At 42.9% G+C, this 27,892-nt stretch overlaps 3 protein-coding genes across 5 annotated transcripts in view; 2 read left to right on the forward strand and 1 right to left on the reverse strand.

Annotated features, from left to right (window-relative positions):
• The window catches only part of snx25 (sorting nexin 25), a 50,757-nt gene extending 30,126 nt beyond the window's left edge, over window positions 1–20,631 (forward strand). The window contains exons 8-19 of the mRNA XM_029771591.1: window positions 244–375; window positions 543–818; window positions 1,735–1,899; window positions 4,459–4,590; window positions 10,189–10,329; window positions 10,630–10,743; window positions 11,504–11,665; window positions 11,880–11,997; window positions 12,367–12,433; window positions 16,327–16,508; window positions 19,122–19,222; window positions 19,704–20,631. Coding sequence (XP_029627451.1) covers window positions 244–375; window positions 543–818; window positions 1,735–1,899; window positions 4,459–4,590; window positions 10,189–10,329; window positions 10,630–10,743; window positions 11,504–11,665; window positions 11,880–11,997; window positions 12,367–12,433; window positions 16,327–16,508; window positions 19,122–19,222; window positions 19,704–19,769 — 1,656 coding nt within the window. The 3' untranslated portion in view covers window positions 19,770–20,631. The remainder of the gene's footprint in view (window positions 1–243; window positions 376–542; window positions 819–1,734; window positions 1,900–4,458; window positions 4,591–10,188; window positions 10,330–10,629; window positions 10,744–11,503; window positions 11,666–11,879; window positions 11,998–12,366; window positions 12,434–16,326; window positions 16,509–19,121; window positions 19,223–19,703) is intronic.
• Window positions 20,070–24,763, reverse strand: lrp2bp (LRP2 binding protein). Of its 2 annotated transcripts, XM_029771595.1 has the most exons (10): window positions 24,726–24,763; window positions 24,229–24,281; window positions 24,001–24,128; window positions 23,541–23,647; window positions 23,238–23,351; window positions 22,777–22,919; window positions 22,582–22,687; window positions 22,239–22,462; window positions 21,385–21,550; window positions 20,070–21,143 (listed from the first exon to the last, which is right to left on the reverse strand). In XM_029771595.1, the coding sequence occupies exons 3-10, from the start codon at window positions 24,110–24,112 to the stop codon at window positions 21,078–21,080; spliced, it is 1,038 nt and encodes a 345-aa protein (XP_029627455.1). In that variant the 5' UTR covers window positions 24,113–24,128; window positions 24,229–24,281; window positions 24,726–24,763; the 3' UTR covers window positions 20,070–21,077. The 2 variants fall into 2 exon arrangements, with proteins under 2 accessions (XP_029627455.1, XP_029627456.1); XM_029771596.1 differs by lacking the exons at window positions 20,070–21,143; window positions 24,726–24,763 and having other exon boundaries at window positions 21,519–21,578; window positions 24,229–24,305.
• On the forward strand, window positions 24,623–27,869 carry cfap96 (cilia and flagella associated protein 96). 2 transcript variants are annotated; one of them, XM_029771598.1, is made up of 8 exons: window positions 24,623–25,060; window positions 25,301–25,400; window positions 25,571–25,793; window positions 26,472–26,609; window positions 26,788–26,863; window positions 26,996–27,175; window positions 27,276–27,448; window positions 27,540–27,869. In XM_029771598.1, the coding sequence occupies exons 2-8, from the start codon at window positions 25,301–25,303 to the stop codon at window positions 27,592–27,594; spliced, it is 945 nt and encodes a 314-aa protein (XP_029627458.1). In that variant the 5' UTR covers window positions 24,623–25,060; the 3' UTR covers window positions 27,595–27,869. The 2 variants fall into 2 exon arrangements, with proteins under 2 accessions (XP_029627458.1, XP_029627459.1); XM_029771599.1 differs by having other exon boundaries at window positions 24,623–24,975.
• The last annotated feature ends 23 nt before the right edge of the window (window positions 27,870–27,892 follow it).

Here is a 27,892-nt window from a genome sequence, read left to right on the forward strand (position 1 = left end):
TTTATTTTTATTGAAGTCAATGTACCCAGAGGAGGATGAAAGCTAGCTGTCGTCTGGCTACACCATGGTGCTACCCTACAGAGTGCTGTTGCAGCTACTGTAGACCATCATTGCAAAATAGTGTGTTTAAATCAATTATTTGGTGACAAGATTATATTTAGTGTAGTTTTATCTAAAATGTTTGAGCAGGGCTGGATCAAAAGCCTCTATGTAAACCCCCTGTGTTCTGTCTGTTCACTGTAGATCCTCCAATTTGAAGAGATCATGTCTAACCCAGGGTTCCGGGAGCACTTCCGTGTCTACATGGAGCGAGTGGACAAGAGAGCTCTCATCAGCTTCTGGGAGCTAGTGGAGATGCTCAAGACTGCCAACAAGGTAAAGTTGTCACATCCTCCAAAAGCAAACGTTTAGCCAGTGTTAGTGACTACTGACGTCATGTAAAATATCTCCGACAGGTAACATTACTCTGAGACTTGTGGTGAAACTGAATCTGTCTATTAAAGCTGAAAACCCAGTGCACATCCTGACTCGTTTTTTCCCAGAACGAGGTTCCCCAGCTGGTGGGGGAGATCTACCAGAACTTCTTTGTGGAGAGCAGGGAGATCCCGGTGGAGAAAGCCCTGTACAAGGAGATCCAGCAGACCCTGGTGGGGAACAAGGGCACGGACGTGTTCCACCGGATCCAGGGGGATGTGTATGAGACCATGAAGGAGCGCTACTACCCGTCCTTCCTGGTCTCTGACCTCTACGAGAGGCTCATCAGGAGAGAGGAGCAGCAGTGCAGCTCCCAGTCCAGCAGCGAGGACAAGGACGAAGGGGTAAGCTGGGAAGGGGACACACACTGGCGCAGATGTACACATACCAGCCAGCAAATACGCCTGTGTGCTACAGTGTTGTCCGCAGAGTACCACAGTACGAGCCATAACCATAAAACCTAACGGTCAAACAGGGAAATGGTTCCAATCATTTTTTGCACCATAAATGTTTCCTATAGGGAATTTTAGAAACACTTCAAATAAGAGCTGTGTTTCATGTAGGCTTACCCTGGCGTGATGTTTTGATAACCGTGTTAATCTCTAGGACAAAGTGACTTATCAATACATTCACATGTATTTACCACCCAAAAATGAAATGCTAATTATCAGCTAATATGGCTATCATAAAGAACTACAAATGCCATAATGATCTGGGCGAGACTGCCGAATTGAGGCAAAGTTAAAAAAATATATATATATCTGGATTAACTATCTAATGTTAGCTAAATTTAGTAATGAATAAATTGGGAACATTTCTTTAAATGGACAATTCTGTGAACTGTCTTGTGCAAGTTTTAAATTGACACAATAACTGTTAGCAAAGGTGTCAGCTAGAGAGGATGTGCAGGAGTTTGCGGGGATTTGTAGTTTTCCGTGATGTCTACTCTGCTAATTTGCTTTTTCGAATCTGAGCGTAAATACAGGTGAATATATTGATAAGTCACCTTGTCTGAGAGAGATTTACATGGTTATCAAAACGTCATGCCAGGGTGAGCCTACACGAAACACAGCCCTTATTTTAAGTGTAAAGTCCCCTATGGGTAGAATTTGTGCTGGAAAAACTATTGGAACCATTTCTCTGTTTGACTGCTAGGTTTTTGGGGTATTATGACACCTCCACTGTGGGGCTCTATTAGCATTGTGGCAAATTCATCATCCACGTATTATCACCATCATCTAAACCTCCACCTCTGCACAGCTCCAGGTTCTGGAGGGAGGGGAGGAAGTGCTGGACGAGGGCACTAAAGGCATCAATGAGCAGGCCAGCTACGCTGTCAACAAGCTGCGCCAGCTCTACGACAAGCTGGAGTACAAACGTCAGGCCCTGGGCTCCATCCAAAATGCCCCCAAGCCAGACAAAAAGGTATCCCACTACACCTTTCAGCTGCTATTGTTTCAATGCATGGTGAATGTGTTTTAGAAGGTGTGTTTTTATGAACTCTGATATTGAGTGTACCCTCAAGATTGCATCCTCTCTATGGTTACTTGACGAATACAAAAGCCCATCATTGACTGTGCTGCTGTCATTTACCTGCAGGCCAAGCACACTTTTTCTACCTCTGTCTGTGTGTTGGCATTCATAAAGAACCCATACATTTTTCCCTGAAAGAATGTCTGCCCCTGCCTGTAAAACAAGCAGCCCTTGACAACTGACATTGATTGAACAGCCAACTTTAAATCAAAATGTATTTGTCACATGCTTCATAAACAACAGGTGTAGACTAACAGTGAAATGCTTACTTACGGGTCCATCCCAACAATGCAGAGAGGAAAACAAATAAAGATAAATAATATATATCTTGTATTAAATCAAACTTTTTATTTGCCACATGCCCCGAATACAGCAAGCGTAGACTTTACCGTGAAATACTTACTTACAAGCCCTTAACCAACAGTGCAGTTCAAGAACATATTTACCAAGTAGGCTAAAATAAAAAGTAACACAATAAGAATAACAATAACGAGGCTATATACAGGGGGCACCGTTACCGAGTCAGTGTGCAGGGGTACAGGCTAGTTGAGGTAATCTGTACATGTAGGTGGGGGCGAAGTGACTATGCATAGGTAACAAACAAACAATGAGTAGCAGCAGTGTACGAGAGGGGGGGTGTGTCAATGTAAGATGTCCGGTGGTGATTTTTATGAATTGTTCAGCAGTCTAATGGCTTGGGGGTAGAAGCTGTTGAGGAGCTTTTTGGTCCTAGACTTGGCGCTCTGGTACCGCTTACCGTGCGGTAGCAGAGTAAACAGTCTATAACATGGGTGACTGGAGTCTGACAATTTTATGGGCTTTCCTCTGACACCGCCTATTATATAGGTCCTGGATGGCAGGAAGCTTATCCCCAGTGATGTACTGGGCCGTTCGCACTACCCTCTGTGGTGCCTTACGGTCAGATGCCGAGCAGTTGCCAAACCAGGCGGTGATGCAACCTGTCAGGATGCTCTCGATGGTGCAGCTGTAGAACCTTTTGAGGATCTGGTGGCACATGCCAAATCTTTTCAGTCTCCTGAGGAGGAAAAGTTTTTGTCGTGCCCTCTTCATGACTGTCTTGGTGTGTTTGGACCATGTTAGTTTGTTGGTGATGTGGACACCAAGGAACTTGAAACTCTCGACCCGCTCCACTACAGACCCGTCGATGTTAATGGAGGCCTGTTCGACCCGGCCTTTTCCTGTAGTCCACGATCAGCTCCTTTGTCTTGCTCACATTGAGGGAGAAGTTGTTGTCCTGGCACCACACTGCCACTTCTCTGACCTCCTCCCTATAGGCCATCTCATCGTTGTCGGTGATCAGGCCTACGATTGTTTTGTCGTCAGCAAACTTAATGATAGTGTTGGAATCGTGTTTGGCCACGCTGTCGTGGGTCAACAGGGAATACAGGAGTGAACTAAGTGCATACCCCTGAGGGGCCCCAATGTTAAATATCAGCGTGGCAGACGTGTTGTCTACTCTTACCACCTGGGGGCGGCCCGTCAGGAAGTCCAGGATCCAGTTGCAGAGGGAGCTGTTGAGTCCCAGAGTCCTTAGCTTAGTGATGGGCTTCGTGGGCACTATGGTGTTGGAACACTGAGCTGTAGTCAATGAACAGCATTCTCACATAGGTGTTCCTTTTGTCCAGGTAAGAAAGGGCAGTGTGGAGTGCGATTGAGATTGTGGATCTGTTGGGGCGTGAATTGTAGTGGGTCTAGGGTGTCCGGGAGGATGCTGTTGATGTGAGCCATGACCAGCCTTTCAAAGCACTTCATGGCTACCGACGTGAGTGCCACGGGCGGTAATCATTTAGGCAGGTTACCTTCGCTTTCTTGGGCACAGGGATTATGGTGGTCTGCTTGAAACATGTCGGTATTACAGACTCGGTCAGGGAGAGGTTGAAAATGTCAGTGAAGACACTTGACAGTTGGTCCGTGCATGCTTTGAGTACATGTCCTGCTAATCCGTCTGGCCCAGCGGCTTTGTGAATGTTGACGTGTTTTAAAGGTTTTGTTCACATCGGCTACCAAGAGCGTTATCACACAGTCATCCAGAACAGCTGGTGCTTTCGTGCATGCTTCAGTGTTGCTTGCCTCAAAACGAGCATAAAAGGCATTTAGCTCGTCTGGTATGCTCGCGTCACTGGGCAACTCGAGTCTGGGTTTCCCTTTTGTAGTGCATAATAGTTTGCAAGCCCTGCCACATCCGATGAGCGTCAGAGCCGGTGTAGTAGGATTCAATCTTAATCCTGTATTGACGCTTTGCTTGTTTGATGGTTCGTCTGAGGGCATAGCGGGATTTCTTATAAGCGTCCGGATTAGTCTCCCGCTCCTTGGTACTGTGTATGAGACACAGTTGGTACTCTGTTTGGGTTAGAGCCATCTTTTGATGTGTGTGTGTGTGTGTGTGTGTGTGTGTGTGTGTGTGTGTGTGTGCGCGCTGTCCTCTCTCAGATTGTGTGTAAACTGAAGGAGGAGATTGGGGCCATGGAGAAGGAGCACAGTGACCTGCAGCTGCACATCTCCCGCACAGACTGGTGGTGTGAGAACTTGGGCTCCTGGAGGGCCCTCATCACAACAGCTGAGGTGAGTGAGACACACACACACACACACACACACACACACACACACACACACACACACACACAGCACCATCCCAACTCTTAGTCATTGACTGTGTTCCAGTGATATGGCAGCAGTGAGCTCTCTGGTCTCCTGTGTCCAGGGCTCCAGTACCTCTGGCCAAACTCGAAACAGATAAAACCCTGATCTGAGAGCAACGAGCCAGAGAGAAATGATAGCATCTGCACCTTTCGGAACCTTTATTACACACCACACTAATGACAGAGCTTATGTCTAGTCTAGATGGATGAGAGAGAGGTAGGAGCTCAGACTGAGGAAGAAAATACAAAACTGAAAGGAAGGATAAAATGGTCCCAGTCATCATTTGTATGGTGTTATTGATTGGACTACAGATGTAGGATCTTAATTTGATCATCCGGTTGCAGAAGAACTGGCCTGCAATGCAGGAAATGTAAAACGTTTAGTGTATTTGAGGTTTAAAAAGGCGTCTGAAGTTTTTAATTTCCACTATGACATTTGAGACTTCATTTTTTTCCCCTTAGGAAAAAATATATGAACCCCTACAAAAATCTCCACTAATTATATTATTATTCACATTACCTGTTGCTGTAGGATTATTTTCCCGCTGTAGCAAACTGGCTCAAATATAAGGTCCTACATCTGTACATTGTATGAGATGAGATCGCCTTTTATCTCCTTCAAATCACATTTTATTTCTCACATGCGCCGAATACAACAGGTATACAACAACCTTACCGTGAAATCCTTACCAACAATGCAATTTTAAGAAAGTGAGAAACATGTGCTAAAAGGAAAAATGGCAACACAATAAAATAACAATTACGAGGCTATATACAATTTAAGCTGTTCGGGTATGTGGAAGGACGAGGGCCTCATTTGCATATTACTCCTCACGCTTCATTTAGTCTGGGAGACACGCTTTGATTAATGCTTTGTCTGTTAATTGGCTGTGAAATGTCTAAACACAGGAGGACGGAAAGAACACCACTCTCCAAAGTTCACTCTGAACAATCCCCCTCCAAGGCCTAATGCTATGCTGCTAAGCTAATAGCCATGTCGGATTCTGCTCAGCCAAAAGCAAATTTGTGTTTGTAGTGACGTTCAATTAAGCATGGTAGTATTGTCTTCAATTCTTCATTATGGTAATGAGCTAATCAGCCAACCTTTTAAAGATGTCCTTTAGTCAGACTTAATTTGTTCTCATCATTGGAGTGTTTTCTTAGCGTGCCCTCACTGATACAGTATATTAAATTGTATTTGTCACATGCGCCGAATACAACAGATGTAGACCTTACAGTGAAATGCTTACTTACAAGCCCTTAACCAACAATGTAGTTTTAAAAATACAATAATAATTAAGAATAACCAAAAATTAAAGAGCAGCAGTAAAATAGCAATTGCGAGGCTATATACAGAGGGTACCCGTACTCGAGGTAATATGTAGGTGGAGTTATTAAAGTGACCTATGCATAGATGATAAGAGTAGTATACTAATTGATACAGTGACTGTTCTTTAGGGATGGGAATTGCCTGGGACCTCAAGATACAACATTATCACCATACTTAGGTGCCGATACGGTATGTATTGCGATTCTCCCGAAGGTGTGGGGGCGGCAGGTAACCTAGTTGTTAAGAGCGTTTGAATCACCAAGCCGGCAAGGTGGAAAAATCTGCCGTTCTGCCCTTGAGAAAGGCAGTTAGTCCCCAAAAACTCCTCCCCATCTCTGATTCAGAGGGGTTGGGTTAAATGCGAAAGATACATTTGGGTTGAATGCATTGTTGTGCAACTGACTAGCTATTCCCTTTCCCTTCACTATTCAATATGTATTGACAACTGACTAGCTATCCCCTCTCTCTTCACGATTCAATTTGTATTGACAACTGACTAGCTATCCCCTCTCTCTTCACGATTCAATATGTATTGACAACTGACTAGCTATCCCCTCTCTCTTCACGATTCAATTTGTATTGACAACTGACTAGCTATCCCCTCTCTCTTCACGATTCAATTTGTATTGACAACTGACTAGCTATCCCCTTTCCCGTCATAATTTCAATATGTATTGCGATTTGATACTGCTATTTCTAGTTCCAAACATGTTGCTCACTATATGTCGTCTGCAGAGAGACGAGAGCCATGATAAAAACAAGTTTTGATCGTCATCCAAAAACATGACAGACATTGGATGAGTATAAAATTGTAATATCTTCGGCTGTGAGTGATGGGGAAAAAATCTGCCTCAACCTACAATTATTTGAGTAACTCAATGGATGTTTTGGGCATTAAAGTGAGGACTAAAGTGTCTGATATGGAATTTTCAAATCTGACATCTATGCGACAGTGTATGGAAATGGTGTTTCTTGGCTGGGCGTCAGTTAAACTGCAGTACCGAAGCAAAACTGTAGGAGCTTCTAGACCAGAACCCTGGCCCCTTGGTTCAAACAGATCCATCTCAGAGAGGCTCAGCTCATGAGTTACATGAGCAGAAGATTTGAATTTAGAATGGAAAATGTAATATGTTTATGCAACAGATGTTGGTACATTGATTCGTTCTCTAATCAAATTGCATCTCACCGAATCGTTTCAAACTAAAACGTATCGTTCCTGTATTGGAGCTCATGTTTGTAGATACTTATCGAATAATCTTGAAAGGGAAAGATGCACATCACTAGAACACTGGTTCCCAACCTTTGTTGAACTGTGACACACCTTGATGTGATATAAGATTCTGTGGCGCAATTTTTATTTATTTTTTTACCTTTTTTATCTTTATTTAACTAGGCAAGTCAACTTCTTCGGGATCGGTGTCCCTTCCACAGGACGGTTGAGCTAACGTAGGCTAATGCGATTAGCATGAGGTTGTAAGTAACAAGAAAATGTCCCAGGACATAGACATATCTGATATTGGCAGAAAGCTTAAAGTCTTGTTAATCTAACTGCACTGTCCAATTTACAGTAGCTATTACAGTGAAAGAATACCATGCTGTTGTTTGAGGAGAGTGCACAATTTTGAACATGAAAAGTTATTAATAAACAAATTAGGCACATTTGGGCAGTCTTGATACAATTTTTTTAACAGAAATGCAATGGTTCATTGAATCAGTCTAACACATTGCATATATACTGATGCCATCTAGTGGCCAAAATCTAATTTGCACCTGGGCTGGAATAATATATTATGACCTTTCTCTTGCATTTCAAAGAAGATGGTACAAAAAAATACAAAAGAACAGTTTTTTTTTCTTTGTATTATCTTTTACCAGATCTAATGTGTTATATTCTACTACATTCCTTTCACATTTCCATAAACTTCCGTGTTTCCTTTCAAATGGTACCAAGAATATGCATATCCTTGCTTCAGGGCCTGAGCTACAGGCAGTTAGATTTGGGTATGTCATTTTAGGCGAAAATTTGAAAAAATGGGCTAATCCTTAAGAGCGTCCCGCAAATATCCAATAGAAAGAAAAACATGAAATAGGTCTTAATTTTGAACGGAAAGGTCTAGCAATAAGCGGTTTTCTACATTGTAAAGGTGGAAGCCACTCCGTTTGTTTCTATGGCAGAGGTTGGGGTACTGCTAACACTAATCTGAATTGCCTGTGCTAATGGTGAAGTAAAATTGTACAAATGACTTTACTCATGATGCACACCCCTCAAATGTAACAACAGCCGGAGCGCACCTGACTTGAAGCAACCATCCAGATGTAACCATGTGCCATTCAATGTATTATTTGATTTTCTTTCTGCACGGGTGTTTCTAAGTCAAACCAGCACACCGGTTGAAAAACCACTGCCCTAGAGAACAAGCTATAGGAGGAAAAATATCGGAGTTTTGGCTCAGGTACAGCCGACTAACGCTACCTTGCAAAAAGTCTTGATTTTTTTTTTTAACATTTTGTTCGGTTAGACTTTTTCTAAAATGGATTACATGTTTTTTTTTCTCATCAATCTACACACAATACCCCAATAATGACAAAGCGAAAACATGTTTTTATACATTTTTGCCAATGTATTAAAAATAAAAACATCTATTCAGACCGTTTACTATGAGACTCAGAATTGATCATCCTTGATGTTTCTAAACTTGATTGGAGTCCACCTGTGGTAAATTCAATTGGATTGCACATGATTTGGAAAGGCACACACCAGTCTGTATAAAGTCCCACAGTTGACCGTGCACATCAGAGCAAAAACCAAGCCATGAGGTCCCCTGCCCCCCCCAAACAAAAATAAAAAGCACCATTCTGCACTAACTGTAATTTTTATTCCGACATTTGGAACAACACAAATAAATAATTATAACACTTAAAACTAATATATATAAGAAGTAACAAAGAAAAATGGAAACAGATTTGTGTTGATTTGGTACTCGAGCATCAATACATTACCCATCCCCCAACACTGTCAACCAAGAGTCCAGACTAAACCAATTCACCTTGGTGGTGTAGACTGGTTTTATATTATTCTTAACGATTTCGCACAAACCAGAAAAAAATGCAACAATATGTCTGTGAAACTACATATTCACAGTATTATGAATGAATTGTGGTTTATTTGGTAGAATTTTGTAGTGTGACTGATTTTTACTAGTACTGCATTAGTTGCATTAGTAGTGTACAAAGTTAGAGGTGCGCTATTTGATAGATTCCCCGCTCCCCTACCTCAGGCTTCCATTGGGGAGACCTGTGGTCAACCTACCCCGCCCCCTCGCCATCTCGTACTTCTGAGTGGGAGACCTTCCCAGGAAGTAGCCTGCCAAGCTCACAAACTAGAAACAGGGCGCCCACTCCGACAAGGTTAATTGACCCACAGTCCCACACGGTGACATGATATCATTGACGTGACGTGCAAAGTACACCTTGCTTTCAGTACACCTTGCTCTCACCCTACTGTAACCATTGACCATTGTCTTGGAATTATTCTTACCATAAGATAGACTTTTAGATTTATTTAATTATTGCAATAATGGAGCATTAACGGTCACTCAATGGTGATTGTTAAGAGCCCAACGAGCAGAGTTGGGTTACAAGCTTTATAGCAAAGTACATCCTCCTGAGTCTTCGTGACAAACAACAGATGTGGATTGGCTCTGGAGGTGAAGTTTTGTATGTCAGAAAGGAGTAACCCCCCAGCCAGATTGCATTTGTTGTGAAGACTGTTCTAATTGTATAGGATCCAGGGTTTGGCCCCAAAGACAAGGTTCTTCTTATTAGCTGTCCGTACCGGAGACCTCTCCTCCCTGGTACCTCATAGTACACAAACACCAATTCATTCTTTGGAATGCAGGCTGTAGGTTTTTTCACCAAGACATCATAAATCAATTGCCAGTGCCAAGCCCCAGAGGCCCAACTCCACAGACACAGATGAGAGAGTACTGAGAAACCTTATTCGATGCATAAACAATGTTAAAACATAATCTTGTAATTTTCTACCATACCACACTCTCTGACCACTTGGTCTCACTCTACTGTAGCCATTGACCATACTCTCTGACCATGTTGTGACTCTGTGTCCGCAACTCATTCTTTGTAGTGAAATAAAGGGAAATGATTCCCACTGTGCCCCCTATCCCCCACCAGGCAGTAGAGGAGAATGGAGAGCAGATGCCTTGCTACTGCGTGTCAGTGAGCCTGCTGGAGGGAGATGACTCTAAGAACAGCCGCTGGAGCGTCACCAGGAAGCTCATAGAGTTCCAGGCCCTGCACCGAAAACTGACTGAGGTAAAGGATCCTCCATGCTAATGTTGGTGCCTGCCTAGCTAGCTTCTCTGACTCACCCTCTGTCTGTCCCCCAACAGCCTTTTAATTACCACAGTCCTGCATTGCTACATCACAGCTGTTTGTTTCAAATATCACTGCCTGCCATCAGATAATCACCCTAACAATGCTTCCGGTTGCCGTGGAGATGGAGTGAGTCACCATGCCACTGCATTTCATGAGGTGCTACAAACAACGAGACTTGAAGACTGAAACATAACCCCTCTTGTTCTCTCTCTCTTTGATTTTATATTCTTTATGCAGTGTTTCCCTACCTTGAAAAAAGTCCAGCTTCCCTCCGTCAGTAAACTGCCATTCAAGTCAATTGACCAAAAATTCCTTGAAAAGTCCAAAAACCAGCTCAACAGCTTTTTACAAGTAAGTCACTCTCTGCCAACACGGGTTCAACCACACATCATAGTGAAAACGTCACTCAAATCAGTGTTTTGTTTATGTGGAAGGCATTTCTCCGTATCGGTCTCCTAAGGGCATAATTTTTCAGAACAGGAGATGTAATTTGAGTTGATGATGTCACATATAGCTACCATTGGGAGCTCAGGTAGTTTGTTTCCTCATTTCAAAATTGTTCTGTCTGATAGGAAATGAAAATGTATTATTGGAATGGCTCGTTCCTGCTGTTCTCACCATGTCGATTGGCCATCAGGATTTCAAGCAAGGCTCTTTCAATGTCGGGAGACTGAAAAATGAGACACAACCACAATGTACTCAGTTTGAGATGAAATTGAGCACATTCTTTAGAAGCTTTTACAACAATGTTAGTTATGATGGTGATGGAAAGGCTTTACTATTACAAGAATGATGAGGATTTTGTTTGTTTGCCTCATTGATTTGCACTAGTCAGGTTCCAATGTTATTAGCATCGATTGTGTCTCAAATGGCACCCTATTCCCAAGATATATAGTTTTTAAGCGTTGTTTCCATTGAACGTGCCATACAAATGAAGACATTTTAATTCATTATATGAAGAGTGCCTTGGTCCTCCTTTCTTTTTGATGACCAATATAGTGCACTACTTTTGACCAGAGCCTTTGGGAATAGTATGCCTTTTGGGATGTAGCCCAGACTCCAACTCTGGCCCTGTCATTTGGGACACAACTGTTTTCTCCACCGTGTATAGAAAATGCTGACAGACGAGCGGATGTGTCAGAGTGAGGCGCTCTATGCCTTCCTCAGCCCCTCCCCAGAGCACCTGAAGGTCATGGACATCCACAAGAAATCCTCCTTCTCCCTGGCCTCCTTCCTGGAGAGACTGTCTGGAGACTTCTTCTCACACACCGAGGTTAGTAAGCACCATCACATCAGGAGACCTGGCTGGCTTGGGTGGTGGGACTAACACGTGTGTGTGTGTGTGTGTGTGTGTGTGTGTGTGTGTGTGTGTGTGTGTGTGTGTGTGTGTGTGTGTGTGTGTGTGTGTGTGTCTACAAACATGTCTATATCCTTTTAGTCTCTCTCACAAAGCGAGACACACACACTAACTCATTTTTCCCCACCAGGAGGAGGCAGAGGATGACAGTGACCTATCTGACTATGGAGACGAGGCTGATGGGAAGAAAGACGCTCTGGCTGAACCCTGCTTCATGCTCATAGGAGAGATCTTTGAGCTCAGAGGAAGTGAGTGGAACCTCTACACTATGGCTGCATCCCAAATGACACCCTAAAATGACACCCTATTCCCTTTATAGTGCACTATTTTTGAGAGGGCCCTGGTCAAAAGCAGTGCACTGTAAAAGGAATAGGGTGCCATTTGGGGGACACTACACTGTCATTTTCACCTCAGTAGACTCAGTGTGTGGTTTGTGTATGTTATATCTGTGTTCTTTAAATCAAATGAATCACCAAAGCAATTTTGAAAGGGATAGATTATATCCTTGTTTGTTATTATTGGAAACTAACTTTGTTAATGGATATGTTATTTAATCCAGTCACCTCTTGCTATCAGCCTGGCACTCTGTGATATTGTTTGTCTTCCTTTATTCTCAGTGTTTAAATGGGTACGAAAAACTCTAATTGCACTAGTTCAAGTCACGTTTGGAAGGACCATAAACAAGTAAGCATCACTCTCTTTTTTTGAAAATGTTTTCAGATTTCTGCTCTTATTTCCTGCCAGTGTGTGAAGCAAAGAGCACACACAGATCTGGGAAGAGGCTAGGTTTGTTAAGGTCTATATCAGTGGTCCCCAACCTTTTTTGCACCACGGATCGGTCTCATAAACACAACATTTTCCCGGACCGGCCGTCGGCATATCAATTAGGCCTAGAAGTTTAGTATAGCTGCTTTTTCATAACATATTAGTTTAAGTAGAAACATAAAAACATAAAGTGCATATTTTTCTCTAATCATATAATAAAAACATTGCAACTCACCATGTTGCTGAATCAGTGGGAGCCCTGAGCTTGTTTCCCAGCAACAAGTTGGTCCCATCTAGGGGTGATGGGAGACAGTGACATGTTCCATATGTCCAGTCTACTCCGTAATTTAGTTTTTGTTGCCATCATTGCGGAAAACCCCGCTTCGCAGAGATTGGATGTTGGAAATGGAAGTAACGTTTTCAGTGCTTTTGTGGCTCTCTCAGGATATTCAGCCTTGATTTTAATCCAGGAGGTCGGCAGAGATGAAGTTATCTCAAACATACTTTTAAGGCCACCGTCATTTACAACCTCAAGGATTTGATCTACTTCCTGCACGGACATGGACGATTCACCAGGGATGTTCACAAATGGGTCGCTGATCCATTCCTTCGCACTTCGTGGGTCTTTGGCGGTTGGGAAGTAACGCTCAAACTCAATTGACAGCAAAGCTAGGTGATCTCGCACCAGCTGGGAGAAAGACGTCTCAGTCTCTCCCAAAATCCCTGCTAATGTTTGGAACATGTTAAATATGCCCCTGTCCACTCGCCGTCCCCACAGTTCCAGTTTGGCTTTGAATGCAGCCACTTTATCTGCCAACTTCAAGACAGTTGTCCTTCTCCCCTGAAGTGACAGATTGAGCAAGTTGAATATGTCGCACAGGTAAGCGAGTTTTGCGACCCATTCCTTGTCATTGAAATGTGCTGCCAGTGGTGACTTTTGTTTTCTGAAAGAAATCTCTGCAGCGGCTCTCGTAACTCAAACACTGGCAAGCGATCTCCCCCTGGATAGCAATCTGACTTCTGTGTATAAGAAAAGGCGTTTGTGCTCTGCGTCTATTTCCTCACAAAGCTGCCCAAACAGATGTGAGTTATGGGCGTGTGATTTGATAACTTCAATAACATCATTCAGTACGACATTAAATTCAGGTGCCATTTTTCAGCTAGCCAGCATTTCTCTGTGAATGGCACAGTGCGTAGACTCACATTCAGGCGTAACCTCTTTAACACGGGTAGTGAAACCAGACAGCCGTCCAGTCATGGCAGCAGCCACATCCGTGTGTACGCCAACACAGAATGACCAATCAAATTTTCCTGACATGTACAGTCGTGACCAAAAGTTTTGAGAATGACACAAATATAAATTTTCAGTCTGCTGCCTCCGTTTGTATAATGGCAATTTGCATATACTCCAGAATGTTATGAAGAGTGATCAGATGAATTGCAATTAATTGCAAAGTCCCCATTTGCCATGCAAATGAACTGAATCCTGTATTTCAGCCCTGCCACAAAAGGACCAGCTGACATCATGTCAGTGACTCTCTCGTTAACACAGGTGTGAGTGTTGACGAGGACAAGGCTGGAGATCACTCTGTCATGCTGATTGAATTCGAATAACAGACTGGAAGTTTCAAAAGGAGGGTGGTGCTTGGAATCATTGTTCTTCCTCTGTCAGCCATGGTTACCTGCAAGGAAACACGTGCCATCATCATTGCTTTGGACAAAAGGGGCATCACAGGCAAGGATATTGCTGCCAGTAAGATTGCAACTAAATAAACCATTTATCAGATCATCATCAACAACTTTGAGGAGAGCGGTTCAATTGTTGTGAAGAAGGCTTCAGGGCGCCCAAGAAAGTCCAGCAAGCGCCAGGACCGTCTCCTAAAAGTTGATTCAGCTGCGGGATCGGGGCACCACCAGTACAGAGCTTGCTCAGGAATGGCAGCAGGCAGGTGTGAGTGCATCTGCACGCACAGTGAGGCGAAGACTTTTGTTGGATGGCCTGGTGTCAAGAAGGGCAGCAAAGAAGCCACTTTTCTCCAGGAAAAACATCAGGGACAGACTGATATTCTGCAAAAGGTACAGGGATTGGACTGCCGAGGACTGGGGTAAAGTCATTTTCTCTGATGAATCCCCTTTCCGATTGTTTGGGGCATCTGGGGAAAAAAGCTTGTCCGGAGAAGACAAGGTGAGCGCTACCATCAGTCCTGTGTCATGCCAACAGTAAAGCATCCTGAGACCATTCATGTGTGGGGTTGCTTCTCAGCCAAGGGAGTGGGCTCACTCACAATTATGCCTAAGAACACAGCCATGAATAAATCATCCAAGGGCTTGAATAGTTCTGTGGCCGTTGTTAGTCGGCAGGGACAGCATACACAACATATCCTCATGCACAACATCCTGAAATGTATATTGCACATAAACAAGCAGTATTGCCTTGTCAACATCGGTAGATTCGTCAACCTGGATTGCATACCACGGTGACTCGTTAAGCCTCTCTAACAATTGTGCCTCAACGTCCTCCGCTATTTCATCAATTCACCTAGTGACGGTGGTAGCCCGAATGAGGAACCTGCTATCTTTTTAGCTGCAGCCTCTCCCAAGAGTTCACGGCAAATGTCCTTAGCAGCAGGTAGAATCAACTCCTCGCCAAGAGTGAAAGGCTTCTTGGTATGACGCTCTGTGCAGCCACGTTTGTTGACGTGGCTTTCAAGACTTGCTTCTGTTCTTGTTCATGTTTTCTTTGCTCAAAGAATTCAACAGGTATTTTATTTTACCGATTTAAAAAAATATATATATATATTTATCCTTTCCGTGCGGCCCGGTTTTTGGGGACCGCAGGTCTAAATGACAGCGAGTGGTATTGTACTAAAACACCCCAGCGATCTGTAGAGTGAGAGCTCATCAGTTGGTGAGTGACAGGACTGGGAGTGGTCTCATCAGAGGACAGGCAGGGCTCTGTTATTGTCTTATTCTGTTATTGTCTTATTCTGTTATTGTCTTATTCTGTTATTGTCTTATTCTGTTATTGTCTTGTTCTGTTATTGTCTTGTTCTGTTATTGTCTTGTTCTGTTATTGTCTTGTTCTGTTATGCTGTTATTGTCTTTTTCTGTTATCATGTTGTCTTATTCTGCACCCTAACCCACAGCTCTAAATGGTGCGTAGACACTCCCAGGTTGTGTCCCAAATGGCACCCTTTTCACCCATAGGGCTCTAGTCAAAAGTAATAATAATAATTAGGTGGGGAATTTTATATTTGTCATATTATATGCACGTGTGAATTGGGAATGTGTATTTTTCATATCCCAACTCCCCCTGAGACGTCCTCTGAGTAATGTCACAGCCAGGGTCTGCCATTATCAACGGTGACCCTGGAGTATTTAGGTTTAAGTGCCTTGCTCAAGGGCACTTCAGCAGATTGTTCACCTCGTTGGCTTGGGGATTCAAACTAAACCTTTCAGTTACTGGCCTAACTCTAACCGTTAGGCTACCTGCCGCCCTATGTAGGGAATAGTGTGTCATTTGGGAAGCTGACTCTGACCCTGCCACGTTTCACACACTGATGCAAGGGGCTTGTAGACTCTTGGATCAATCTCCTTCTCTCTGTGATATCCCTCTGGTTGAGATCGTTGAGCTTATTTAACAAGTCAAACTGCACAACTAGGGTTACTTTTACCACCGCTATCAGACTGGGTGTTCCAGATATGCACTGCAATGCGTTGTTGTGGCTGTGCTCTGAACATGTGTGTAGTAATGTTAGCTAGTACTGTAATGTAGAGGCTTTTGTCAAAACCTTCCCTCCCTACCCCCTCAGGCAGATTCGAGACACTGTCAACTGGATCTTCAGTGAGCAGATGATTGTTTGCTACATCAACATTTTCCGCGACACGTTCTGGCCCAACGGAAAACTGGCCCCCCAAATCAAGGCTCGGTCCGACACAGAACGCCGGGAGACCAAGGAGAGAGCTCAACAGAAGCTGCTAGACAATATCCCAGGTAGGTCTTCCCTCCTGCCATACAGGTGTCATCTCTGCACATTTATTAACAATGTTTTGGTCAGACCTTTTTCTTCAAATACATGTTATAATTCGTTTGCAGAGGTAAAATCGTGTGTGCAGGAGTTAATTGTATTTATTTTACATTTTAGTCATTTTAGCAGACGCTCTTATCCAGAACGACTTACAGTAGTGAATGCATACATTTAATTTCATGCATTTTTTTTTTTTTTGTACTGGCCCCCCGTGGGAATCGAACCCACAACCCTGGCGTTGCAAACACCATGCTCTACCAACTGAGCCACAGGGAAGATTTATTCTACAATGTTGATTTTGGGGCTGTAACTCCCTGTTCCACAAGGGTGTGCGCATTAACCCTGCTAGAGATGATTGATATCTGACATGGATCAGTACTCTAGGGATGGGGGGTGGAATCTGGCGTTGGTCTTGAAACAAATGTTTCTGGTTCAATTGGATTATTGGATCCCTTAGTTTTAGTTTATTCATTCGACCATTTTAAAAAACAAGCACACATACACCTTAAAAGCCATACATGCACATGAATACAATTATGGAGGATAACACACAAAGTCTGGGACTTATTTCCATTGTGGTCCTCTTGACACAAGATGTCTAGACAAGATCGAACACAGTATGGCAGTGAAATAATAAAACAAAGAAGAACATCTATCTCATCATTCCAGTTACATCATAGGGGTTATTCATATGGGCACAGAATACATCAAACATATTTTTACTTTATTTTTAAAGCTGTCCAGAGAGGACATTGTTTTTATAGGCAGATGCAACTCATTCAATTCTGAGGCTCCAGTATACAAGAAAGTACCTTTCCCAGTGTTACTCCTGAACCTGTATAAGCATACATCAGCAACACCTGATCTGGTGCTGTGATTGTGTGCATCCCTAACACGAGGAAAGTAATCACTTAGATATCTGGGCGCAGGACCATAAATACTCCTGTAAACTAAACCTAGTCTAATCTGGGACACCCTAGCCTCAACAGGCAGCCAGTTTAGTTCCTGAAAGCAGCTCCTGCCTATGTGAGTACGTAGACTCACCTTCAAAACTACCCTGATCAGCTTATTCTGGGCTATCTGGAGCTTCCCCTTCATAAGTTTAGATAAGCCCCCAAACCAGGAAGTACTAGCATAGTCAAAATGGCATTGAATGAGGGCAGTAGCTAGCACTTTCATGGAGTCCTTATCAAGCAGCTTGGACTTTCTAGCCAAAAACGTAGTCCTGGCATTAACCTTCCCTAGCACCTTATTGGTCATGCTCACACCTCCCAAGCTTCCATCGAGGATACATCCCAAGTAGCTAACAGAGGTTTTAGTAGTCAGCACCTCACCCCCTAACTCCACTCTGATTTCAGACGACCTACACAATTTAGGTCTGGATCCAAAAATAATTGCTTCAGTTTTCCCTAAGTGCAGAGAGAGCTTATTATCTCCAAGCCATTTGCTAATGTTAGTAAGCTCTGTGCTAATTATGCTCTCCAACATATTTTTACTTTTGTGAGACACCAGAAGTGTAGAGTCATCCGCATAAAGAAAAAGACGGCAAGAACAAGCATCTTTCATATCGTTAATATACAATTAAAAACAGCAGAGGCCCAAGCACGCTCCCCTGCGGAACGCCACAACTCATTGGTTTTGCCTGAGACAGTGAACCATTAACCTCTACTACTTGCTCTCTTCCTGATAAATAGGACTTTACCCAGCCTGGAGGGATACTGCTTAACCCCAGTGCCTCCAGTTTGGCGATTAGGAGACAGTGGTTAACTGTATCAAAGGCCTTCTGTAGGTCAAGCAGTACCATTCCACACAGATTTCCCTCATCAATCTCTTTCCTGATGAAGTCAGTCAAGTAAAGTAGACATGAATCAGTGGAGTATGTTTTTCTAAAACCCGACTGAAAATCATACATTAGACCCTGTTTGTTAACATATTCATTAATTTGCTCATGTACAATTCTCTCCAGGATCTTTGAATTTACACAGAGGATAGATACAGGCCTATAATTCCCAGGGTCAGACTTTATCCCCTTCTTATACAGAGGTATAACTTTAGCTTGTTTCATGTCCCTGGGAAAGGTGCCTTGTTCAAGAGAGAGATTAACGATATGCGTAATACAAGGGCCAATTTGCTCAGCAGAATCTATTGATAAAGATGAGCAAACCAGACCTGGTAAAATAAATAATACAAATACTTCGCTAACAGCAACTGCCAAAATAAACCTCAACATAAAGTGTCTTAATAGGGCGTTGGGGCATCACAAGCCATAATAGCTTCAATGCACCTTGGCATAGATTCTACAAGTGTCTGGAATTCTATTGGAGGGATGTGACACCATTCTTCCACGAAAAATTCCATAATTTGGTGTTTTGTTGATGGTGGTGGAAAATGCCGCTTTCAACATACTTTGTCCATTATTTTGGCAGTTACCTGTATATTGTATATGGCTGGATCTCTGAATGTGGACATTTTTACAATTTGGTAATTTAGCAGATGCTCTTATCCATGGTGACTTAGTCAGGTCATTCGACTAAGGTAGGTAACACAACCACATGCATCGTGCTAACTGTGTCTTTCAGATGCACTACAGAACCTGGTGGGACAGCAGAACGCCAGGTATGGGATCATCAAGATCTTCAACGCACTTCAGGAGGCCAATGCCAACAAGCATCTGCTTTATGTAAGTTCACCTCACCCTCTGTGAAATGGCAAAGTATCCTAAAACATGCTGTTGTGGTGCGGTTTGAAAGAGCCACCCCCCGATTCCATTAGGAATTTCATAAACACATCTAGCTCAGTCACCTAGTGGATCAGTTCAGAACAGCATCTCATTACTGGCAGGTCAGACCACAAAAAGAGAGGGAGAATGGGTTTGAAAGGGCATGTGTACATTCCAAAATCTTTCCCATTTGCACTATGTCAAAGTTATTTGTGTGGAATACTCTGAAGTTGCATCCATAGATATACATATGTTACATATTCTATGGTTGCCTCATTCCATCTAATAGGGGAAGATATCAGTGGGTCAAAGAGTCAGTCATTCTCATACATGCCTGCATAGGAACAAAGTGCACAGAACAAACTCTCCTTCACTTGAGTCCAGGCTGAAGGGATGTGTTGTTTAATGGCCTCCTGACATGTTTCCTCTGCCCCTGTTTCAGGTTCTGATGGAGATGATCCTCAAAGAGCTGTGTCCAGAACTCAACGTGGAGACGGACCAGATCTGATGAGGCGAGGCCCATATGTACGCAAAACACAGGATAGTGTGGTTAATGTGGAGCAGAACCCTAGGGCATCCTATTCCCTCCCTCAAAGGGAATAGGGTGCCATTAATATAGTGTACTACTTTTGACCAGAGGGCATAAAGTTGTGCACTATAGGGAATAGGGTGCCGTTTGGGGACGCAGCCTAACACACACACATTGAGTGAAGGAAATGGAGGTGCTCCTGGAGATCGACATGGCTTTAGTTTGGTCTTGGTTTTCAGGGGAGAGACACTCGTTGAAGGATTATGTATTATCTTTTGTTCAAACTAGATTTTTTTATTTTAACTCAACAGATAGATCATGAAGACAAATGTAACATCAACACAGAGGTACTATAATGTTCCAGCATGGTACAGTAAACAATGAGATTAAACTGAATGGATGATGTCTTTTCTGTTATTCTGCGGTACTTTTATCTGAATGCATTTGATTATGTAGTGCTCAAACTAGGGAGACAAGCTTCTGTTCCTGTTACTACCTTACATTTCTTTGTTTTGTTCAGTAGCTGAAAATGACAAATCAGTCCCACTGCCAAGGTCTGTTGCAGAAAGCCAGGCTATTGATTGATTACTTTGTTATGGATCCAAAATGTGAATAGTTGTGAAATGAGTGTTGTGCTCATATAATGAAGAAACAAGCTGCATACCGACCTCAAATACATTCCCCACCAATGTTACATTATGTTCATTGTAGAACGGCTTCATTGTGCAATATGTCATGTAAAGTCATTGTGACAATTTTATTTGTGACTTATTGATAGATTTTATTTTTACCCAAAAATTGTTTAGAGCATTTATAAGCAATAAATTGCAAAAGAAAAATGTATGACTTGTTAACTATTTTTTTTGTTATTTATCCACTTTAGGCAAATTCCTTGTCAATGTAAGCTTCTCAAAATTGTATGAAATTGAAACCATCTGAATTTGGATGCTACAAATGTATATAAATTGCATCTGAATTCAAGGACCCCCTGGTTCATCTGAATTCAAGGACCCCCTGGTTCATCTGAATTCAAGGACCCCCTGGTTCATCTGAATTCAAGGACCCCCTGGTTCATGCAGAGTAGTACCGGTAACAGCATTCTAATGTGTGGAGTCTAGTTATTAAACAGTTCTTCCACTGGGCACACAATCGTCGGACTCCTATCCATACCAAACCCACACACTGAACACAAAGCATTCAGCTCTGATGTTATTTACTCAGGTAACCTCAAAGCAACAGAGGAGACTGCTATCTGGACTCCCTAACTAAGGTCATGATGGTGGATCTCTACATTCTGCTAAAGATGATGTCCCTCTGGAGGTCCTGGCACACTTCTGGGTTTAGCCGAGCAGCCTAGTCAAAGAGAATCCAGTTTCCAGTATGAGATTCAGAATGGAGATAAAATCTTACTCAAATCTTAGTTGGCCTTCACTGATACTTATGTTGCTATTTCAGGCAAATGGGTCAAGCAGAATTTGATTTGATTTATTAGGATCCCCGTTAGCCGATGCCAATGGCGACAGCTAGTCTTACTGGGGTCTGACTCATAATGAAAAAGACAGACATTGACATACATTTGAATGTGTGTGCCCACCTTAGTGAAGTATTGCCAGGCCTTCTCCTTGCTCTGAGGAACCCCCTTTCCCAGTTCCAGACAGCGGGCGTAGTAGAAAAGAGCAATGGCCACACCCTTAATGACGTATTCAGGCAGGCAGTCGGTGACCATGGAGATGGCAGCAATGTCATCGTAATTGGTAATCCTACATTTTCATTGTGGGAAGATGACTTCTTGGGCACACAAATAATACTTTTCTTAAATATGCTCAGTTGGCTGACATGTACATTGGAATATATATTTTTCCATTGAGGTGTCACTCCGGAACATTACAGCCTGCAATTTAATAATAGCTTCAATCATTTCCCTTATGGAAATAGAGGGTAGTAGGTTAGCCTTAGCCGCAGCATATCTTTTTTTAACCTCTTATCTAATAAACGATACATATTTATCACTGCTTTAGTGTTCTACAGAGGGTAAGTGTCTTATGTATTTAACTGCCCTTTTTTTCAAGACATTTACATTTTCAATTCCAACAAACAAAAGAGCTGCCGTGGTATTTTGCGGGCTGTGGCTCGTCTCTCATACCGACATGAACAACACAACCACGCTACACTGCTTCCAAGGACTCTTTGTCTTACTGGTGGTTGGAACAACTCTGATGGGACCGGCTCTCTATGGGGTATGTTACCAGCAACAGCATAATGAATATGGTTCAAAGGGAAATCAAATTGCTGTTGGTTAGGATACTATTGTGTGTCAAAGGGAGAAAGTATTTTTCAATCAATCACACTTAACTGTCATGATTGTGGTGGATTGACTTCTACAAAGGTGGATAATCAACCTGTGGACAGAACAGGGAATTTACTGTATGATATACCCTATGAAGGTACCTTTTGGCAAGGGCTGCTGCTCTGGAGTAGAGCTTCCTGTGGTAGTAGAAGGCAGCCAGGTGGGCCTGGGCGTACACATTCCCCCGCTCAGCTGCTTCCTTCAGGCACTCAATGGCAGCCTTGGGGTCCTGCTGGATGCCCTGACCATACAAGTACATGATCCCCAGTGCGCCCTGGGACTCCAGACTGCCATTGCCGCAGGCCTCTGAGTGCCAGAAGAACGCCTGGAGCACAGGGCATGCACACAGTGGGGAAACAGAGTTATGAAAGGGAATAGTTGAAACAGAATCCTGAATTATTGATCAAGGTGAAACATCTCATGGGTACAGTAAACACATCATACCCTTTTGAGGTCCTGTGTCTCAGGTCTAGAGTAGAACATACCCAGAGAACTCTGAGCTTTTACACAGGCTTTGGGGTTTCCCTCATCAGCAGCAAGGAGCCAGTAACTGGGTGAGGAAAACAACACGGTCACTGCCAGAACAGTTCTCCATGAGTCAGCAAACATCTCAAACATTGTGCGTGTGCTTCTGCTGACCTTTCTGCTTCTGTATTGGATTGCTGGACCCCATAGCCCTCCTGGTAGGCTATGCCGATGTGATACAGAGCAGTATATCTGATGGAACCTGCCTCTGGGCTGTTCCACTGGACTACTCTCCTCATGTAGTCCACTGCCCTTGGCTGGAGCAGAGTACAACACACTGCACTTGTCAGACTCAGACTACTCAACATGTACTCCCAGAAACCCCAGACCAACGCAACAAACAGGTTACATTGTGGAAGGCAACCCATCTGCCTAGGGGATTACTCAACATGAGGTATGTTTGGTAGACTTACAGTAGTTTGTATTTATAACATGGTAGTAGCAGGTGTGACAGTGAGCAGTTTTTAGAGATGCTCCATTGGGTTCTTCAGTTACCCATTATAATTTATTATGAGGTGGAAACCCAGCAAACCAAACAAGGAAGAATGCACAACACTATCAATACCGTGACTCACTTGATCCATAGCAGTGCCCAGGCCATCATAACACATGACAGCTACCTGGAAGAGGGCTCTGGGGTCGCTGTCCTTAATGCCGTCAAAGACTCTCTCTGCCTCTTCATAGCGCCCCTGGCCCAGCAGTAGAGTACAGTCAGAAAACCAGGGCATCAACGCTCAAGATCAGTATACCTCACTGGTATTTCTGCACTACTGAAATGGCTCCTATATGGCTCCATTATATCAGAGGAAACCACATGGCTAGCTATATTTCTCAGTGCAGAATATGGGCATATGATATATGAATGGGAGAGCTGTTACCTCATAATAGTACAGCTGTCCCAGCAGGAAAAGGGCCTGCTTGTCTCCCCCTTCAGCTCTACCCTTCAGCAGCCTCTCAGCCCTCTCCACCGGAGTGGCAAGGCTCTCTGAGGAGAACAAATCAAGTGGTTCAACTGGCAGGTTCTGTGTTTCTGTGCATTATTTTTTACCAGGGCCCATTTTCCCAGACTTTTGTGGATCTGAGGCAAACAAACAGAATAGAAGGAAACCAAAGATTGTGGAAAATGAACTTTATATTTGTTGAGTGATTTCACTTCTGCTGTGGGTTGATTAAAGTTTGATCTACAAAGGTTCATATTTTCAATGGTTTTCCTTCACTTTAAAGTCACTCCCTAACTCACCTCAACAACAACAGCTGTGGTGCGTCATAACAGCTGATCTGAGGTCATGAAACGTCCCAGTTCTAAAGTTACTGTCTGTTTTATCTTGTGCTGAATACCTTGGTGTGAAGTCGGTTTCACTCCTTCATCTCGGTAGACATCCGTGATGGCACGAAACACCTTTTCTTGGCTGTGTTTCTTTGGAGCTTCGATTTTATAACCCGACTTCATACCCTTGCCTCAGAGCCTGCAATACATCCCTATATTTTTACAATCTGTTTTTCAGGAAACACCCACCCTTTAAAACATCAAATAATGACCCAAGTTGATTGTTTTTACTGACTTACCTTTCACGCAGTTTGTTCATTTTGTGTGCATGAAGTCTGCAGTGCGCTTTATGCTACGACACAATATAATCTGTTACTAAGCAACTACTAAACAAATACTGTGACGCGTATACTGTGCGTTCAGTAAATCACACTACTCTATTGTTGTGTAGATGTTGGCAACTAGTATGTGCTAACAGTAACAATGACAATTATCATTATCACAGCGCAACGTTTGATTAGGCCTGTTTGAATATTCACCTACTGGATTATTAGAAAGGAATGATACTTTGTCTGAAAATGAATTTGAAAAATACATTTCGTCTGATCAATAAACGTTGACATAAAATAACTGATTGCCCATATTTTTGTTGTTGTTGGTGAAACTGTGTAAACCCTGGTGCATTTACAAATGATGTCTAGGCTATGTTGTAATTCCGTGTATGTTTAGTTGGAAACTCAACTATTTTTTGCAAGTGAGACAAAAGAATTGCGAAATAAGTGATTAATTATATTACCAGGTGGTGGTGCAGTGAGTTACCATTGCAGTGGAGAAGAATTTATAGTTAGAGTGTAGAGAGATACCCCGCAACCCCACACGGGATGTTTTAATATTGATACATGCCAAGTGAGAATGTAAATTATATTTTCCTTTTACTGACAAGTAAAAAGGCGTAGGCTACATGGCTAGATAGAATCCGAATATTCTCCGCAAAGACGATAGCTACAACCCCTCCTCTCGCCCGCTTGTGCACAACGGACGCCAAGGTAACACAATGTACACAGATACAGGAACGAGAGCAATTCATAATTTTATAAACCAAGCTGCGGATCGAAGACCCGCGAATTAAAGGTAGATTTCTGTTTTAGAATAATATGCAATTTTAAAGTTCAGTTATTTATTAAAGATTATCTATTGATTGATTATTATTGTGGAATTTCCAACGGTGTCATCCCATAATAGATAAACCTAGGAGAGTTCATCAAGGGCTGAGAATATAATCCATGACAACAATTGAAGAGAATACAAATGGTCAACATTTACTTTAGAGGTAGCTGTTAAATTGAATAGGCTCACTGTTATTCCCTAAAGATGCTCCCAGAAGGAGGGAAGTCAGATATGGAGAGGATTGGAGTCTTCAAGGAAATGGGATACATCTCCATTGGAGATAAATACAGCCCTTCTATTCAGCGTAAGTACACCATGTCTAAATAATGACAGTGGACAAGGGATTTCAATTAGATGATATATATTGCACACTATTGAAGTATATACAGACAAGTAAGGCCAGATGAGATAGTTGGATGTAATATTTATGGTAAAACAATGTAACGTGAAATCCTATTTCACCTACCATTTAAGGTCCCTGCAATGAGTCTGCTCAGAAGGGTAAACAAATACTGACTGGTGGGGCCACCAAGAAGAAGTCAGGGTTACAAGTGGGCTACTTTGACACTCACTTTAAGCGGGTCTTTGAGAAAGAAGCCCTCACAGACCCCGTGAGGCTCGCCCGGCAATACAGGAGTCAGCAGTCCAAGAAGAACGTAGGCAGCGCCTTCCTCCCCAGCAATGGAGAGAAGAAACCGTAAGCCATGAGATCATTTTTTATTTTCACAGACGTGTGCTCAATGGCAGAGCACACATCTACTTGAGGTTTAGGCTTTACAAGACTTTAAAAAGCTGCATTAGAACAGATGGGGAATAGACATGATCCTCTTGTTTTGGTGATGATCTTGATTACGTTAAGAGACTTAAACATTAAAACAAATAAAGAATTGATCTCCCTGACCAAAACAGACAATGTCATTTATATGAAATAGTTGAGGTTGACATGGTTACAGGCTTAATTTGAGTCAGCGCATGAGAAGGACCTCCAGAGCTCCGTTTCCATTCCATCATGCAGTTTGTTCCCCAGCTGCATAATGCATTATGTATTCCTCTACCATTCAGAGTCATATTTTTTTCTGTTTGGCCCTAATCAACTCAGAGACCAGGGCTGTGGCCCAAACGACACCCTATTCCCTATATAGCCCTATGGGCCCTGGTCAAAGGTAGTGCTCAGTATAGGTAATAGAGTTCCATTTGGAACACAGCCCAGGAAACAGGGACCAGTCACTCAGCCAGAGAGCTGAGACCATGGAAATTACTGGGGGCCCAATTAAATTAGACCTGAACAAACTATACTGCATTTCTTAGACAGTCTGCTTGCTCCAGGGGCATGCAGCGATTGATGCCAGAACTTGGCTTACTCCCATCATTCAAGGTCAGGAGTTGGCAGCTACTACGGAACTCTGAGTGGTCCCATCCTGGCCATGAGTCCTATGAAGGTCCCCAGGAAGCCATGCAAACCATCAGGCAAGAACATCCTCACCAACCCACCCAAGAGGGGAAGTGGATACAGGTTCAGTATGTCTGTAGATGATGGTATGTATCCCAAATGGCACCCTATTTCCTATATAGTGCACTTTGTAGAGATTAAGGGACCATTTGGGATGCAACCATTGTGTTGTTTCACTATACTTAACAGTACAGTATTCTGTTTTCATGCATGGATAGTGATGGAACCTTTTGTCCCATAGCTATCCGAATGTCACCCTGTCCAAAGTTGTCCCTTACTCCTCGGACCCCTATGACAGAGCAAATGAGATGTTGAAGGTGAGAGGCCAGGAAAATAGTAGTGTTGAAACCACAGATATCTAAATGTAATTCTATGGTTGAAACAATGTCCAAGATAATCATTTATATCCAGAGGTGCATGCGTTCTTTATGTTCTCTATGTTTTTTCAGAAAGAGACAATAAGCCATAAAGCTATGCTGAAAGGTGGTGCTTTCCACTTGAACCTCCACCCGAAGGAATGTTTCGACAACAACCCGTACAAACTGGACAAGCCTCTGCCCCCTCTGAAGAGATTGGAGGAGAAGAAGAGATTTGTGGTTCCCTTCAAACCCAGCTCACCGAACAAAACAGTGAAAGTGCAGAGAGGATACAGACATCAGACCTTATGATTTATTATTACAAGTGTGTGTGTTATGTGGAGATTTTATGCGAAGGTTTTCTCTGTTTTAGATTGGCGGCATGAAAGCAGGTACGTTTGACATTTACCCCTCTCACTCTGCTGACCCCTACATCACCCGGAGATCCAAATCTGTGACCGTGAATAAGGAAGGAAAGGTATTCCACCCATCTCCCGGACCAAAGAGCACCCCCGTGAAGAGCATCATCAGTGTTAATGTGAACAGGTGAGACTCCAATTCGGCCATCCATATCCTCTCAGACAGAATAATAGTTTGAGGTCACTGTGTTTGACTGTTTGGGTCTTTGGTTTTTCAGGGCAGTGCACTCTGCAAACTACACCATGAATATACCATCTGTGATGGCATACTGATGTGAATACTTGCTATCTGAGGTTGTACTAAATTGATGTTGTTCAAATATCAATATATTTTTATGATCTTTCACATTGATATTCTAAGTTTTAGAAAAATCCAGAATAGCACTAAGGAATGTTGCTGTCCTGTTGAGTGTGTAAGCTGGAAGCCCCACCATGATGCCTGACCTGCACTGAATGATTAATGAGTCTCCATGGAAACTCCTAACAAATAGACAACTGGCTCCTGTTGGACTTTATTGACATATTAAAGGCATACTTTGAAATTCTGATGAGCTTTTTGTTGACTGATTTA

This window comes from Salmo trutta, chromosome 13, assembly GCF_901001165.1.
Source record: "Salmo trutta chromosome 13, fSalTru1.1, whole genome shotgun sequence".
Taxonomy (NCBI): Eukaryota; Metazoa; Chordata; class Actinopteri; order Salmoniformes; family Salmonidae; genus Salmo; species Salmo trutta.